The sequence below is a fragment of the Pyrus communis genome, chromosome 13, assembly GCF_963583255.1.
Source record: "Pyrus communis chromosome 13, drPyrComm1.1, whole genome shotgun sequence".
NCBI lineage: Eukaryota > Viridiplantae > Streptophyta > Magnoliopsida > Rosales > Rosaceae > Pyrus > Pyrus communis.
The window spans coordinates 22,521,731-22,538,613 of record NC_084815.1 but is presented as its reverse complement, the minus strand read 5'-3'; the positions used below and the strand labels follow the sequence as shown (position 1 = coordinate 22,538,613).

Below are 16,883 nucleotides of genomic sequence, written 5' to 3'. Positions count from 1 at the left end.
AGTAACTGGCCCATTCTGCATCCAAGCAAATCCGAGCGTTTGATTTCCGAATGAACATCAACACAAACTGAAATACTTAAACTACTTTGTATTGGAATAAAATTGAAATCCCGTTTTTGTGTACATATAGGTTAGGTCAGCTGATTAAGAATGGATTTCCGGTCCCTTGCTCCTAAGTTTGAATTTCTCTTCCTATGAATTAGAGTAGTTTAGATTACCGCCCTTGTCAAAAAGAAAAAAAAACCTCATTTAGGCGTTCTTTATCCTCCACTTATTAATCTTGATGGTCACAAATGGAAATTTCGATAATGATAATTATGCAAATAAACCCTTCTACTCTTAGTAAGGATGGAGCAAAAAATTTAGAGTAGACCAAGCTCACCAGGTGAACGAATGACGGATTGTGCGGTTGAAAATTCAACAATTAAAGATTTTCGTTCCATACTATGTTCCGATTCATACTAAAAAAACCCCAAAATGTAGAAGGAACAATGATTGAGAAGAAGAAATTGAGTGCGGTGGATTTTACGGCAATCACATGCAGAAGGGCAGAGATTTTGTTCGAGAGCATTGAAAAAGTAGCCACATGTATAGCAAAGGTAGCAGAACATAATTTGTAACAGTTCCATGTACTAGGGACTGCAGAATAAAGTTGACCTGGTAATTTCCCAACCCAACAGGAAGTTGAAGTTCTTACACAAAATAGTTGGCATGGTACAGTTTGTACTGTTTTCTTCTTTGTCTACGTTTATCTTTCCTGTTCAAAATTATGAAGGCACTTCAATTTCAAGCAACCCAAATATTATCCAGCAACAACTTCAAAACAGCCAAGTTTGTTGCTTCATGGCAATTTGGATGACGGCTTCATTGCACCTCTCGGTACACCACCGTAGCATTTCAGAACAATGGAGCGATGCCATGTGAAATTAAAACACATAATATTATATTATTGGCCTGAAATGCTAAAATGATTTTAGAGAGTGTGTATGTAAATCTCTCGAGGAATAGACATCGGTTTTGAAGTGAGGCAGGTACAACATTATATGAGGTGGACATGAAAATGAAATGGGCAAATCCATGATAATGCATCACGTTTTGATAACCAAATTAGGAGTAGGAGCCTTTAAGAGGGAAATTAACTTGTTTGGAAGTGCTTTTAAAATAACTGAAAGCGTTTTTAGTGGAAATATTTTTTAAACCAATCCTGAACAAAAACGCAAATGAATCCTGAAAAAGCACTTAAAGTGCTTTCGAAACTCAAAAGTATTTTCTTTAAAAACATTTTCAGTCATTTTAAAAGTAATTCCAACCAGCCCTAAGCCACTCAAGTCAACTTTTGACAAATGCCCAAGATTCCACAAAGGCACATGAGTTTGGCAAAGTACAAAACTATCTTGAGCATAATCTCAAAAACACTTTCTCAAGTGTAACTATTCTTGCTACCATTTTTTTGCTAAGCAAGTTAGGCACCACCATTAATACTTGTGACAAATGAGAAAAAGAATGGTTAGGTATTGATGGTGCCATATTTCCAATTACCCAAGATACTTAGCTCTTAAAATAAAGGAAATTAGAAAGGGAAAAGCATTTTTTCCCCAACATAAAAATTCTTTGAGCAATAAATTTGGAGGGTTTGTGTTGTTCACTATTGCAAGTACCCCACCAACCCTTGCTTTTTACCACCCAATCTCTCTATTGAAGAGAATATGATCCCCCCAATTTGAAAATTTCCACACATGAACAGTTGCTTTCACTTTCTAGCCACTAGTCTAAATAGGGTAATTTCCATTTACTACGGAAATTTGGCACGTTACTTCAACAAGGTTGTAAATTGCTCAAATGTAAAATTAGGTCAACTGGTCAAAACAACGTGGATTGAAATTTGATTCCTGATTAACGTCAATTAGAATAGATTGAAACAATAAAAATCTAATTAGTGATGTCTTTAAATATGCATATGTAAATTAGGTTAATTAATCTGGTCAAAGTGGTTATAATAGTGTGTGCACTCTGTTACACTAAGATAATTTATTTTCACCGTAAATCATAATTATATTAAAATATCTTTTTTTTCGAAAATGAAGAAATATAGCCAATGGAATATTAAGTTATTTGAAGTACAGGTGGGTTTGGATCCGCCTGATCTCCACTTTCCTTGTAATAAGGTATTGGTTAGGCACTTGATCCCACAAAAAATGTATGGTTTAGATCAACCATTTTTTGTAATGAAAGATTTTTTAGTGTGATTGTATCACACGAAGTGATACATCATGTGTAATTATACAAATAGTGAGATATGTATACTAAAAAATTAATAACTTAAAAAATAAAATTTTTTACCACTCACTTATGTTCCCTTCACAACTAAAAATTTATCCGTTGTAATAATGTATGGTTTAGATCAACCAATTAAGCACCTCACACAAAAAATTAAATAACAAATTAATGAAAACCCAGAACAATGCTCAGTGCCACGTGTCTCTTGCAGAACAGCGAGTAGCCTAACACGCCGTGGTAGCATAGCATTACTCTTTCTGGATATCCGGCTACGCAGCCGCCTCTCTCTCTCTCTCTCTCTCTCTCTCTACAGGCTACAGCTTTCAGTGTCCTGCTGTCGGGTTAAAATGCACAGTGGGCGCACTGCGCACTACACCGGTCCAGCCAAAAGGATCACCCTCTGCTGCCACTCCCCTCCCTTTCTCTCTCTAACTTTCTTCATCCTCCATTAATGCTCTTCCTCTTTCTCTCTCTCTCTCTCTCTCTCTCTCTCTCTCTCTCTCTCTCTAAAAACCTTTCTCTAACTAAAATCACTTGTTAAATAACCCATCAGTTCACAAAACCCACTAGCTCTTCAAAAGCTCACTCACTCGCTACTCTCTCTCTCTCGTTTGGTATCTCAAGTTTCGGTTTTGGATTTGGGTTCGGGTTCGGGTCGGATGAGTTCGGGTTGTTGAGAAAATGGATCCTCCACTGATCAACGAGTCTTCCTCCTCAGTAGCTAACCCAGCATCCTACAGCCTGGCAGAGTTTTGGCCCTTCAGCGGCGAACCCGGTGGCAGTGGTGGAGGGTTGGGGCTCCGAGTGGGTAACTTGGGTCAGAGTTTGGGTGGGCTTGGAGATAGCTCTGTGAACAGAGATGGGTCGTTGGAGGAATCGACAGTGACTGAGCAAAGCGGCGGCGGCGGTGGTAGAAGGAAGAGAAGGGATGTGAACTTTGAGGACGAGTCTTCGAAGCGGGTTTCCACTCGTAGTGGCAATGGCTTGGTTCGTAATTTTCACTCTTTTACGTGAAATTTGATTGCTTGGCTCGATTTTATGTTTGGTTTCTGAGAAAATGTTGCAAATTAATGCTAAAGCAATGAACTTTATTTGTGGGCTTTTATAAATTAGCTGGATTGTGGAAAATGGATGGAAATAATAAGAAAAAGAACGAATTTTAAGTCAAGGGTCCTTATATTTGAACTTAATTTAGTGAAAATTTTGTTGCAAATAATTGAGTGAAGCGGTTAGTTTGTGTAATTGCGATTGTGCTATCTCAGCAATCTGTAAACTGTAAAGACTTGGTTTTGGATGTTAATGCATCCGAAAATGGCGTGATGTGTGTCGTTAAGCGAGTTAAGCTGCATGATTTTCAGTTAATGATGCCTGCCTGTATGTCGTTTGCTTGTTCTTGAATTTTTGTGTTGTTGTTTATCGAACAGAAAGATTCGGGTAAACGGATGAAATTAGCGGTATCCAGAAACGAAAATGACAATTTGAAGGCTGAAGTTGAAGAAAGTTCAGCTGCTGGCGACAACAAGCCAGCTGAAGAAAGCACTAAACCTTCCGAGCCACCCAAGCAAGACTATATCCATGTGAGGGCAAGAAGGGGCCAAGCTACAGATAGCCACAGTCTAGCCGAGAGAGTAATGCACTTTTGGTCCTTTTGAATTTACAATATGAGAATCTAGAACATCAATTACGGTTTACATGTTCTTATTCAAGCTCTGTAGATCTCAATAGGGAATAGGTTTCTGTTTTATTGACATGTTCGGTAAATCAGTGTGATTCATTCACTCTTTCAACGTGTGCGTACCACACCTGTTTTGGCAGGCTAGGAGAGAGAAGATCAGCGAAAGGATGAATGTTCTCCAAGATTTGGTTCCCGGATGCAATAAGGTATTCAATGTTGTTTAGTTGTCTTTATGTTAGTCATAATATTTACTTAGCATATGATCGACGTAGTTAGTATAGGAAATCTTTCTTATGTAATGTGTTGTTTCCAATTTCATTACTAGATTTATTCTAAACATCTTGGGTAATTATCTAGTGATCTGAATTCTGAAATCAATTTTGTTTCACCAAGTATGTTTCCCTTACGCATGTTGTACTTTTCTTCTGAAAAGGTTATTGGGAAAGCACTCGTCCTTGATGAGATTATTAATTACATCCAATCACTGCAGCACCAGGTCGAGGTATCTATTCCTTCTGACTCTATCTTGTGCTACTTGGTTACATGGTTTTTCTTTAAACTGATTAACCTAAGACTGTAATCTGGTTATTCTACTCTGTAGTTCCTTTCGATGAAGCTGGAAGCAGTCAATTCAAGGATGAACATGAATCCCACAATTGAAGCATTTCCTCCAAAAGATGTAAGTACTCAGCACTTCTATTACCTTCATAAAACCCATGGACCTACTCTTTTTGGAACTATTTTCCAATATATAATCCTTGAGATGCTTTGTTATTTCCGGTTCAATAGATTTCTGAAGACACTACTGCTTTTTAGAATGTAAACCTTTGTCTCGGGATTTTTTGGTACTACTTGTCAATCTTAAACCTTTGCCTAGGGAATTATTTTTGTACAACTTGTCAATCAATCGTAGGGATGCATCTAGGAATGTAAATGTCTGTCAACCAAGGAGTGTGCTTGTCGTAAAGTTGGCCACTGGACACCAGTGTTGCTCTTGGTTTTCCAAGATTTGTATTTGTGCGTTTCTTATTGCATTGCTAAGGGAATGAACAGAGAGCAAGGCACTTCTAGGCTCATCGTTTTCCATAACCTAACCCATGCTATATGCATAAAGATTCCAGGAACTCTCTTGTATTATTTGCGATGACATGTTTTCTTACTCCTTGATTTCCCTTGAAGTATAAAGTACTGATTTCGTTTCCCATTTCGAATATAAAGGCCATCACCATTATGCTGCCTCCTAATTCTCCGGATCACAGTCCCTTTTCTGTATATTCTCATCCCTTTAACTCATATTGCAATGATTTACTATCTCATCGCTTGAATAAGTTGGTCATTGATGAATAAAGTTTCTTTCCATGCACGGAACGATAACTATGTTCTAGGTATATGCTATATGAGTTTCTTACGGGTTGACCTGGTGTTTCAGCTTGGTGCACAGCCATTTGATGCTGCGGGGTTGTTGTTCAGCTTGCACACACCAAGGGAATACGCCCAAAGGTCACAGCCCGAATGGCTACATATGCAGGTTGGTGGTAGTTTCGAAAGAGCAACGTAACTTCAGGGGATAATTCTTCAAGTCGTAACTGGTGGTAGATGTGACTATTCCGTAGGAGATGCACCTAATTGTCGTACGTATCATCTGACTAGATAATATTATACTCTACTTTGTTGTATTAGTCCCGTAGAAGATATATTAGAACAGCTTCGTTCAAACGTGTAACAGAAGTCTTGTGCTTGCTTTCGAGATTTTATTTATAATATATCCGATTGTTTTTACATGATATTTCTTCGTTTCACGAACTTTTGGTTCAGATTCAATGGAAAAATTCAGGTATAATTTTGTATCTTAAAAACTCAAAAGAAAAAAAACTCAGCTCCTTCGCCTCCCTCGGCGCATGGTGTCATGGCCGGAGACGCCTAATTACACCCATCGGTGGCACACCTCGAACGAAAGTGAAAGTTTTAGTATTCAGCTTAAGTAGAATATGAACAAGTGAAACCAGTTACTGTATGATCCGTTGGTGACCAACTGACCTAGAAACATATCGATGCACATAAACAACAACAAAGAAAGCAGAAAGCAGGGGAAGAGAGAACCAAAACAAAAACCAATACCAAATTAACTTCACAGTATTTTAAACCCCAAACTTGGATCGAATGCCGTTGATGACATCTTCATCTACTTGGAAGGCCTTAGTTAACACTTGGTCGGGGACCAAAGGCGTCGAAGCGAACAGATTTAAAGGCAGTACAACAGAACCAGGCAAGTGACTGTTGAAAGCTGTGAAGGCCAGAGCCTTACCTTCTCCAACATTGAGCTGAAAGTGAACGAGTCCTCGTGGAATCACAAACATCTGCCCAGCACTCAAAACCTTGGAGTAGTACACGTTTCTCGTTGTCACAAACCCTACAAGGAGCTTCCCCTTGATGACCACGCCCGTCTCACTCGCACGAGGGTGCCAGTGAGGCGGATTAAGACCGCCGCGGGCAAAGTCAACCCTGTTCATTGATAGCCCAAGAGTATTGAGGCCAGGAAATGTAAGGACATTCGCAGATGTTACCTTCGCCGCAAAGACATTGCTTGTGTTCCCTTTTTTGCTCAGTCCATCAAAGAAAAAGTCATCTGAAGTAGCTTTCGAGACGGGTTTGCAGGGAAAGCCGTTAACTGCCTCGGACGCGCTCAAATCCGCCACGCAGAAGTCTTGTAATGGATCAGGATCAGCAGAATTGGAGGGTAAGGGAAAAAGGAGCGTCAAAACAACGAGGCAGAGTATGAGGCTGATAATGTTCATGGCTGGAATAGTAGACTTTTGTTATGTTCAAAACAAAGCAAGCGGTTGGAGTTGTAGATTTTGGTTCTATTTATCTCTTCACTATATGCTGAGGCACTGTATTAAAAATGATGGCTTTTGTTGTTGAATTCATCAAAAAACTACAAAAGCAGCAGCAGCTTGGAAGAAGGGGAGGGGGGTTGGAATGTTCAAAAACTGATAGTCTTTGTATTGACCACAATCATAATTGCATTGCTGGTGGATGTTAGTTGGGTTTGAAAATGATTACCCTGATAGCAACATTAATTCCTTGTAAATCTTTTTCTTGGTGAACCAGCATCATCCAATCCCACAAGTGGCTTATTAGGTTTTCGTTTAGTAGGCTGGATGAGATTAGGGTTTACGATATAATTAGATTAGTAGGCACTTGTAAGACAGAACTGGTAACCTATGTATAAAAATATATTAGATAAAATACTCTATTGTTGACTCACAACTCATCATGTTCAGTCATGTTTATCTCATATTTGACACAACAAACAACGAACCGGATAAGTCCATTTTTAATTTATCACAACATATCTCATCCAGTCCACCACATGTAAGGGAGATTTGCAAATACTAAGGGTTTTAGAATAAATTAGTTAGAAACGAATTAGACGGGGAGTTGAAATGCAGCTCAAGAGCAATATAAATATATAAACAAATGATTCACAGATGACGGTGTTGTGTTTGGTCATCTCAAATGGACAAGGATTGTCTGCCCTCCACTTTCGGTGTCTTTCTTGTGCCCTCTTATTTTGTGTGATCACGGTTAAGTCACGTCAACATTTTATATTATTTTTTTATAGATATAATAAGACAAAAATAAATAATAATATAAAATGTTGACGTGGTTTAACCGTGACCACACAAACAGAAAAGTACAGAAAGGCCACTTCAAGTGGAGGGCAGACAACCTTGTCCATTTCAAATCTCCCTACCAAATGTTTGTAGTACACTTCTAACTAATTCAATAAATCTCTTCGTACTTGCACGCTGCTCACCCCAGTACCATAAACGGTGTTGGTACTGTACAATTATGAATAGCTATTTTATTTTTTCTAACAATGCAATATTTTAAACGACATTAATATACGCAAAAAATCATTCAAATTTGAGTGCAAAGAGCAGATGCATTGTTTTGTGGCACGTCTTGTAATTTTTTTTTTTCTTTTCGAATTGTGACCTTGTATGGTTGGTTTGGTGAGCTGGATAAGATTGAACTTTAGGAATATGATTGGATTAACAGAGACTTGTAAGATAGAACTTGTAACCCATCTATAAAAATATGTTAAAAAAAAACACTATTATGGACTCATAACTCATTATGTCTAGTTTTGTTCGTCTCAAATATAAACAAAATAAACAATGAACTGAACTTAAATCTATTTTAATGCTCATAGCGAGCACCGTATCATCCAGCCCGCCAAACAAGGCTGCAGTGGTTGAAAACTCGCGCTACTTGACTGGTTAAAACTTTGACAAAGCTCCTCCCTTTATCTCTATTTTCTCCTCATGACTCGTAAGCATTGACTCGGCCAAAAATGAAAGATGCATATGAATCAGTCATCGTCACAGTTGAATCAGTCATCGTCACGGTATGAATCCACCTTTGCTTTAATTTAAAAGAAAACTAATAAGAATAATTTGAAAACTTTGAGTTTTAACGATAAGGATAAAATAAAGGATAATGAATAGTATCGAGATTGACATTTTAAAGTAAAAATGTGATTTTTCGTTAAAGTAAACAGGTGCGGAAACTTTTCATTAATTTGAAACTTTTTGTTAAAATTTCCTTAATTTAAAGCTTTAAACCTTGCTGAAAATGAGAAACCATCGTGCCAACTTTGTTATTGGGCTTATTTGCATTAAATCAAACCAGACCGACCGTTAGGTTTTTGTTTCGGCCCATTATTTAATGTTCCCCAAACCCAAATAGTTTCATTTGCATTTTATTCCAAAATGTGCGTGGTTCTTGGCAATATTTTGGTATCATAAACATCTCTACGTGGTGTAACCATTCATCGTGTTATATATATATATGCAGACGATGAGATTAATATGTCTCAATACACTGAAAGTTTTGGTGGTTCTCTTTTTATTTACAAGAACCTCGCCGAGTCCAACGATTTATAAATTATATTTTGGGATTTTCAATTTACTTCAAATCTCGATTTACAACGGAATCGAGAATCAATTAGAATGCATGGTATGAACGAAAATACATAATTCTCAAATTTTACAATCGTCGTTTTACAATATGAAGAACTCAACCTCTCTCCTCTCCTGTATAATTCGATATGAGTAATGGGCCAAGAAACAGAAAAAAATAAAATAAAACAACAGATTAGGGGGGAAGAGAGACAAACCCCGGTTTAATAGTTACAATTTTCACACAAAAACCAATTGATTTCCTAAAATTTAACATCTACATCTACTTGAATGCCTCTGTTAATGCTCGGGCCGGGATTGAAGGTGTGATGAAGCACACAAGACCTGGCCAAGTGACCATTGAATTTAGTCGAAGGCGAAGAAATCCCGTGGAAATCGCAAGCGTCTGCCAAGCACTCAAAAACCTTGGAGTTACACACATGGTTAGTTGTCACAACCCCCGCAAGTAGCTCCCCCTTCGCTAACCACTCCAGACTCACTTGTGCAAGCGCATGACTCTGGTGGATTTGGATGCAATCCGCATGGAGGAAAGTTAACTCTGTTGATTGATATCCCATACGCGTTGAGCCGCGAAATGCGAAGGAAATTCCCGGCTGTTGGTTTCACTTGGAAAAAGATTGTGTCGGTCCGTCAATTAACTTTAGCACTTCTATCCTTACACAACACATGCCACTCTTGAAGCACTGCTGTTTGAAGAGCACGGTGTTCAGCCTCCTCTGCTGTCAACTTTGACAGGGTTGTAGGTCCCTTTGGTTTCCCATTTTCCTCGCCATCTTTTTTCTTTTCCTTCTTTTTCTTCATTTTATCCTCCTCGCCTTCATCGCTTTCGTCGTCCTCTTCTTCTTCTTCGTCGTCGTCATCATCAGATTTCGGAATCTTTTTCTTAGGTTGGGCTGCCTTTAGCAAAGCTATCCGTTCCATCGAGATCCTAAGCCTCTCGGCAGCCGCCACCTTCACTTCGTCTTCAGGCATGTACTCAACACCCCCATCTGTGAGGTCATCCAACCAGCCCTGTAGATCTGATCCTATCTCCTTTGTAATCGATGCATCAGAAGCTCGAACCACAAATTTGCATATCATGGTCGTAGTCTCATCGCCCAGGTCAACGTTTCGGCTCACTTCACTGGCTCCAAAGATCATCAGGCCCAAGAAGCCACCATACCAGGTTTTTGCAGCAAAGCACAGCTGTCTCGGGACAAAGAATTCAACATGATATTGTGTGGTTGATTAGAAGGTCAAAAGCACTACCATTGAATAATTTTACCAAAATAACATCTAGCCAAATACCGGTAGCTTAATTTCGATAAAAATCAAGGATACTTGAAAATAATTTCTACTCGAATTTGATTGCCAATTCTACTTTTCCAAGCAGGAAAAGTAAGGCCATGATTTGCCAAGTTTGGCTTACCGGTTACATTCGCAATCAGTCTATAGAATTTCCATAATAGAAGCAAACAACGAATAACAAAAGAGAGATGCAAATAAAATAGTAATAGAGAGCGAGAGACAATACCTGAAATCCTGCCACCGTTCGGATAACATGTGAACAAACTCTGTGGAATGGCTTGGATGACAAGGATTTTAGCCCACTCAGGAAAGGAGATGCCCCATACTGCTGTGCAGCGGTAGCCTTGAAGCCACTTCCTTCATAAGTATATGTACCAGTGTACTCTACTATGGCTGGTAAACTGGGCCATAGGCGGAAAAATTCAACGGGGGAGATCTTATGAGGCAAAAGAAGCTCGGTCAGCGGAATTTTGTAAGGTTGACACCTTAAAATGACAGGTTCTCCCAGTTCTGGCCTTAAACTTCTCTTTTGTCTCATGATTTGCGGATCTTCTTCAGTGTAGTCACCTTCATATTCTATAGCAGCACTTCCATAAAAGGGGTAGTATAAGACTTGAACCCAAAGGGCACACCTTTCAAAATGGGAAACACCCACAGTTACGCTGCAAAGTACTGGATCCTAGCAACAAGAAAAACAAGTAAAATCAGAACATCTGATTGTCAAAGAGAAAATTATAACACGGAAGACAAAAGTGCAAACAAAATACATAAAATTAAAGAAAAAACAACGAGAGCCCAATGATGCTTGAACACTAATGTCAAACAGCATATCGTGTTCACCTATGTACTACATCACATGAATATTAACATCCTAAAGCCATTCTCCAGCCCGAAATATTTGTCCAGAAACAGGAGAGGGGGAGAGATGGCAGAGAGCACATACTATACATAACAAAGCTTCATAGATTGACAGAAATTAGGGAAAACATTAGCAAGGGTGACTGAAGAAAAAGGGCATCCCACTGAGTCAAGCAATATACCAAGACAAAGGGCAAGATAAGGATATCAATTTCACTCTTTGAGACATAAACTGATAAACATTTGTATACAAGAAGCTATAGATCCTCCTCCCAGAAACACTAACAGACTAACAGTTTAACTTTCTAAAGGCAATTACTGACTCTAGAATGCAATTTTAGAAGAATGGTGATTCTTGACTAGCAGATTACAACCAAAAACAAGATGCATTGCAAAAGAAGACAAGGAAAAGAGGACAAAGAATGAATTCATTATAGAGGTAGAAAGGAAACCTGTGAAACAAGGCTACGCAACTGCCGTACTGCTTGAGGAGACCCATCCATAAAATATAATGCACCAGATAACCCAACTCGAATATCAACCCGGTTGAGCTCAAGCTCGGTTAAATTTAAGACCTGCGCGTTCATCAATAAGGAATAAGAACTATTAACAGAAACAGGAAACTGGAGTCTGCCAAGAACATAGAGGCCATTTAATGGGCACGTAAAAAAAGTAAGATGCAAATTTAACCTTCAAGTGGAGAGATATCCTTCCATCACTAGAATCTGCCAAATGATATGCTTCGATGTAGCAGGGATCACTGCTACCAGTCAAAGTAATTGCACTGGGAGGAACTTTGAGTAAGGTGGAGTCAACTCCTTTAGTCAGAAGAAGGGTTAGTTCACTAGGATCCGGCCTCCAAAGTTCTAGAATAGCCTTATGAACCAATCCTTCTAACTTTCTATCCTGAGCTGCAGCTGCTTCGTAGAACTGGACAGTTAGTTTATGGTGGCTAAATGGGTAATCACCTCTGGCTTCACTCACCCCTGCCCACCTGTAAAACAATTATCACTGTTTTACTTCGTGTGTACAAATGCATAATCACCTCTGCAGTAATAACATGTTTCTTTAAAGCGAGGAAAACATAAAAACACAATTCAATATTCATGTCATGTTGTTATATATGCCACGCATATGTGATGTATATATTTGTTCATGCATATATATGCATTCGACAATGGTGTGTAATTTCGTACTGAAGAGACGTGCTTCCACTTTGATCTAAGTCATTCTCTCCTTCCTGATGAAGTAAGTTTTGAGTCTTTTGACATAGGCTGAAAATCTATATCTACACAGATTTCTTTCTAATATCTGGATCCAGCAATCAGAACCTTGTGGATATTCGATATAAGTCAACACAGATGAAGATATAGAAAAGATAAGATAACCCATCATAGAATGCAAATCACGGTAATCACCACATAAAATAGCATCAGACCACATGGGGGGAAGAACACCTCTTGAAAGTAGACAACATGGATGTAAATTACTATAAGCATATATTGGTGTAACAAGAAATTTCATTAAAAATTCGATCCAGACCACCCAAACTCTATGACACATGGCTGACCATCACAGGTTCACAAAAATATATAATATGCTCACCTGCTTTCTGGATGACTTGTAACATACTTGATTCTCTGCAATATCAAACGGCACTGATGCTTGTTAACAGAGTCCGCAGTACTACCATTCCTGAACTCTTCAAGTTCTTTAGTCAGTAATTGCCCAGCCCTTGGGTTGCGTGATCCCAACCGCTGAGCACATAAAAGAATTGCCTGAACATCTAGAAGCCTGTTTGCTGAATCAGCAGATGAATCTATATTGAACAAAACCTTGTGGATGTTCGAAATAATCATGTTCAATGGATCCTCAGGATCATCAGCAAGAAGTGGGTCCAGACCTTCTAGATCTATGTGCTCTGAAATAGCCCAAATAAGGCGAGCACATATTCTTGGGGTATGTACCTGTAAAATTGACAGAGGTGCAAGATAACAAGTAGGAGAAAAAAAAACACGAATTCAGCCAGTTGTCAAAACAAGAGATAAAAGAGCATAATTAGCTTGGAACCTTGGAAGTTCTAGTACTACAAAGAAATAAAGAAGTGAAAAACGAGAAAACAAGCAAGAAAATAATATGGGAGGCAGTAGTCATAAAAGAATGAAACTTGGAAACTTCCATAGTAACTGCTGGTAATCAGGATATAGAAAGGTTGGTGTCTAGCCCATTTGTTATGATCTTTCAAAACTTGGAGTCTGTGTGAGACAATATCAAATACAGTGTTTTTCTTCTTTTTTCCTCAGCTGGCACAAAATACTGGTTATGTGAAAGGTAGGGAGTTTTCACTGTTCTCTAGCTCAAAAAAAGAACATATATTGCAGTCTCTTTCCAGTCCCAAATATCACTTGGATAGAGGAATTCAGATGTAGAAATTGTCAAATTTATACATTCAATTCACTGAGATGTAAACAATCTGCTGACATTAAAATGTCCATTTGCTGATACCAGATTGCCTCAGTTTCTTGTTACTTTATAACTTCATTCCTTCAGCAGTGGAATGCTATGCTATATAATGCACCCTAGTGCAATGAAAATCGACTTGTTTCTAGAAATAACTATGTTCGAGTTTGTGAGGTCTATGAAAGGAAGAAGAAAACTACTTCGGATTTTATGTTTATCCACCACCAGAAGCCTTTTTCTATATTGAAGTTCCGATTCAACAGCTAGCTGTCTAGAAGTCCATTTCCAAAGGTTCAAATATTCAGTAACATATTGAAAGTTCCTTTGATACTTCTAGTGCTACCAACTATCAAATTCTATTAACATATCATATTAATGCAACGCTTGACCAAAAAAAAAAAATCATATCAATGCAATGAAACTCATAAATGGTCTACATAAACAGTTCCAGCATAATGTATAATATGATTCAGTAACTGTCCTTGCCTACAATGTATATGCATAGCCAACATGTTAAACCATATTAATAAAAGAAGAGTGTGCATACCTCGCGTAGATCTTTCACAAGTTCACGTTGCAAATTCTGCAATCTTGTCTCATTTAAAATTTGGTCCTGTGAAGCCCCATCTTTAACTCTTTTTACACCTCCCCTAGTATCATAAATATGACAAAGCCTCACAAGCAACTTCAAATAGCAATCAATTGCATAGGTCCGGCCATCACAATCCCATTTGACACAAGGCCGGCAAACCTCCACCACTTCCAAAGCAGGCTCTGTCCAATTTAGTGCACCATAACCAGTTCCATAAGCCAAGGCTCCTATAACCCTGCTCTCCATCCCTGTGTTCTTTTGTTCAGGCAAAGGCAGAGACAACTGAAAACAACTTTCAACTAATGATGCCACTAACTCCTCCCTAAATAAGGTCTTGCTTGTAACACTATTAAGATCATCTTTGATTCTTGCATCCTCAAAAAGTGAAGCTATATCAGTTCCGGCAAGAGGTTTCTGGCCTCTTCGGACGCTCTCCTTTGCAAAGAGATCAACACAAAGCGCTGTTCGACAAATACAAGCTAAAGCATGCATACGATCTGATTCTGCCCTCAAATTTCTCACCATAAGAAGCAGCCTCTTAAACAACGAAACCTAAATACGAACAATTCCTTTCCTTAAAACTAGAACTCAGGCGAATTAAAATAACGAACCAAATGATGCATACTGCACGTTATAGCAAGCTAAAAGGAAGTAACCATATTTACCTGCATATGAAGATCAAGCAGGTGCAGATTGGTAACCACAGCTCTAACAATACTCTCTCTTGCAGAAGCAAACTCTTGCCTATCCCAAAGTGTGAGAATTGCGATCATCGACTGTGAAGCCCACTCAGGCTTCCCACCAGGCACATCAGCCAGATACAGCATATCAATCCCAACTTCGAAAATCAAAGCCGGATCCAATGACGAGGCCAAGAATGGCACCAAATGCGTGACCACATCCGAAACTCCCACCAACCTCTCCGCATTGGTATCCACAACCGTCCCATTGGAGCCCTTGGACGACTTTGACAGCTTCCTTATGACCTCCACTGAACCTGAAGCCATGGCCTTGACCGCGTACACGATCGGAAACACTGTGGCCCGGATGCTCTCCACTGGCAGAACCAACGACCTGGCCATTAACGCACTCCGCTTCTTCCACACGAAGTCGACCATCGACGATACCCAATTGGATCGAATCGCCAGCGAGTTCTCACTGTCCACTAACTTATCACCAGCCAGTCTGCTCATCCTCTTGGAATCGAACTCCTGAAACAACCGCCCCACCGACTCGAACGCGACCTTTGAAACGGCGTCGGATCCGTCGAGCATGTTCTGGCCAATGCGGGACCACCAATTCGACACCTTGTCGAGCAAATTGACATTGTTTTCACAGAGCGTGACGAGGTCATCGCGCGCCAGAATGCATCCGAGAGTTTCAGTAATGGAGAACCGGAGATTGTCGCTAGGCGAATCGAAGCAACTGTTGATTTCCTTCTGAGCGTCGGTAATGAGCTTGGAGAGGCGGTAGGAAGGGATTGCGGCGAGGATGGAGACAGCGGCAGCGCTGACGTCGGGATCGGGGAAGTCGAGATCGGTGAGAACTCCCGTGCAGACGGTGTCCCAGAGGTCGGCAGTGAGGCGGGTGGAACGAATGAGGTCAAAGGCGAGTTTTTTGGAGACGGCGGAGGAGGGGGAGGCGACGATCTCTTCGACGGCGGTCTTGGCGATGACGGAGATGTCGCGGCCGGCGGCGGATTGCTGGAGAGCCTGGAGAAGTGCGCCGGACTGGCGGAGGGCGTCGTTGGAGCGGAGGTCCGCTTGAATCTGGGCGAAGAGTATATCCATTTAAGATCAACCTCGTCTTTCTGATGATGTTCGTTAGGATTTGGGAACTTCGGACATTTGAGAGTTAGAGAGAGAGAGTCAAGTAGAAAATGGGGATGGTGGTCAAATGTAGGGGTGGTTCGGTATGGGATACCATACCGAAACTAGTATCCCGAATCCCAAACCAAAATTTTTTGGGAAGGAAATTTGAAGACCAATCCCAAACCAAATTTTCGGGAATCCCAAATTTCGGGAATCCCGAAATATTTTCGGGATTTTGGGACAAATCGGGAATCCCAAATTGAAATATAAAATTATGAATTGTTCTTCAAATATATAATTCAAGAACACATTCATGAACTAGGAATTTCATTTTATTCACACTACCATTTAATTGAACACTGGCATGCCTGACTGTTTTTATCATAGTCAAAATTCAAATTAATTAAACCCTTTTTGCAATCTGTTGAGAGACAAAAGAATCAAGTCTTCTGAAATCATCAGCCATGGCAGCAGCAATAATAAAATCCACATGAATATCAAACAGAACATGAAAAATATGCAAGGTGTAGGGCATTCCAGGTTGCAGAGCATGAATTAGAAACTACTAGCATCAATTATAAAAGAATAATATATATATATATATGTATAAATATATATATAATAATTAACATTATATATTTTCGGTTCGGTATGGGATTCCCGAAATATTGAGAAGCCAATCCCGAATCCCATACCGAAATTTTGGAATCGGTTCGGGATAGCATCCCGAAAATTTCGGGAATTTCGGTTTGGGAAATTTTTGGTTTGGGATCGGGATTTTTTCGGTTCGGTTCGGGATTTTTGGGAATTTTTTCCACCCCTAGTCAAATGTCAGGCTTGGCGGTTCAACTGGTTCAGTTGGTTGGAATCGCCGGGTCGCCAACGGTCGAGTTTTTTGAAAAGAAGCCGAACCAGCCCCAACATTTTGTGGGTTG

General features: G+C 39.6%; 3 protein-coding genes across 4 annotated transcripts; 1 reads left to right on the top strand and 2 right to left on the bottom strand.

The window, feature by feature from the left end:
* The first annotated feature begins 2,805 nt into the window (after window positions 1-2,805).
* LOC137712588 (transcription factor bHLH79-like) lies at window positions 2,806-5,731 on the top strand. Of its 2 annotated transcripts, XM_068451685.1 has the most exons (7): window positions 2,806-3,264; window positions 3,702-3,905; window positions 4,093-4,158; window positions 4,386-4,454; window positions 4,554-4,631; window positions 5,171-5,221; window positions 5,382-5,731. In XM_068451685.1, the coding sequence occupies exons 1-7, from the start codon at window positions 2,959-2,961 to the stop codon at window positions 5,508-5,510; spliced, it is 903 nt and encodes a 300-aa protein (XP_068307786.1). In that variant the 5' UTR covers window positions 2,806-2,958; the 3' UTR covers window positions 5,511-5,731. The 2 variants fall into 2 exon arrangements, with proteins under 2 accessions (XP_068307786.1, XP_068307787.1); XM_068451686.1 differs by lacking the exon at window positions 5,171-5,221.
* Window positions 5,732-5,898: 167 nt separating this feature from the next.
* LOC137712589 (germin-like protein subfamily T member 2) lies at window positions 5,899-6,895 on the bottom strand. The gene has a single exon (XM_068451687.1). It carries the CDS (start codon window positions 6,745-6,747, stop codon window positions 6,091-6,093), a length of 657 nt encoding a protein of 218 aa, XP_068307788.1. The 5' UTR covers window positions 6,748-6,895; the 3' UTR covers window positions 5,899-6,090.
* Window positions 6,896-8,980: 2,085 nt separating this feature from the next.
* On the bottom strand, window positions 8,981-16,030 carry LOC137713067 (protein TPLATE). Its single transcript, XM_068452310.1, has 7 exons — window positions 14,803-16,030; window positions 14,093-14,689; window positions 12,691-13,052; window positions 11,776-12,079; window positions 11,538-11,660; window positions 10,454-10,906; window positions 8,981-10,125 (listed from the first exon to the last, which is right to left on the bottom strand). The coding sequence occupies exons 1-7, from the start codon at window positions 15,925-15,927 to the stop codon at window positions 9,571-9,573; spliced, it is 3,519 nt and encodes a 1,172-aa protein (XP_068308411.1). The 5' UTR covers window positions 15,928-16,030; the 3' UTR covers window positions 8,981-9,570.
* Window positions 16,031-16,883: the final 853 nt, after the last annotated feature.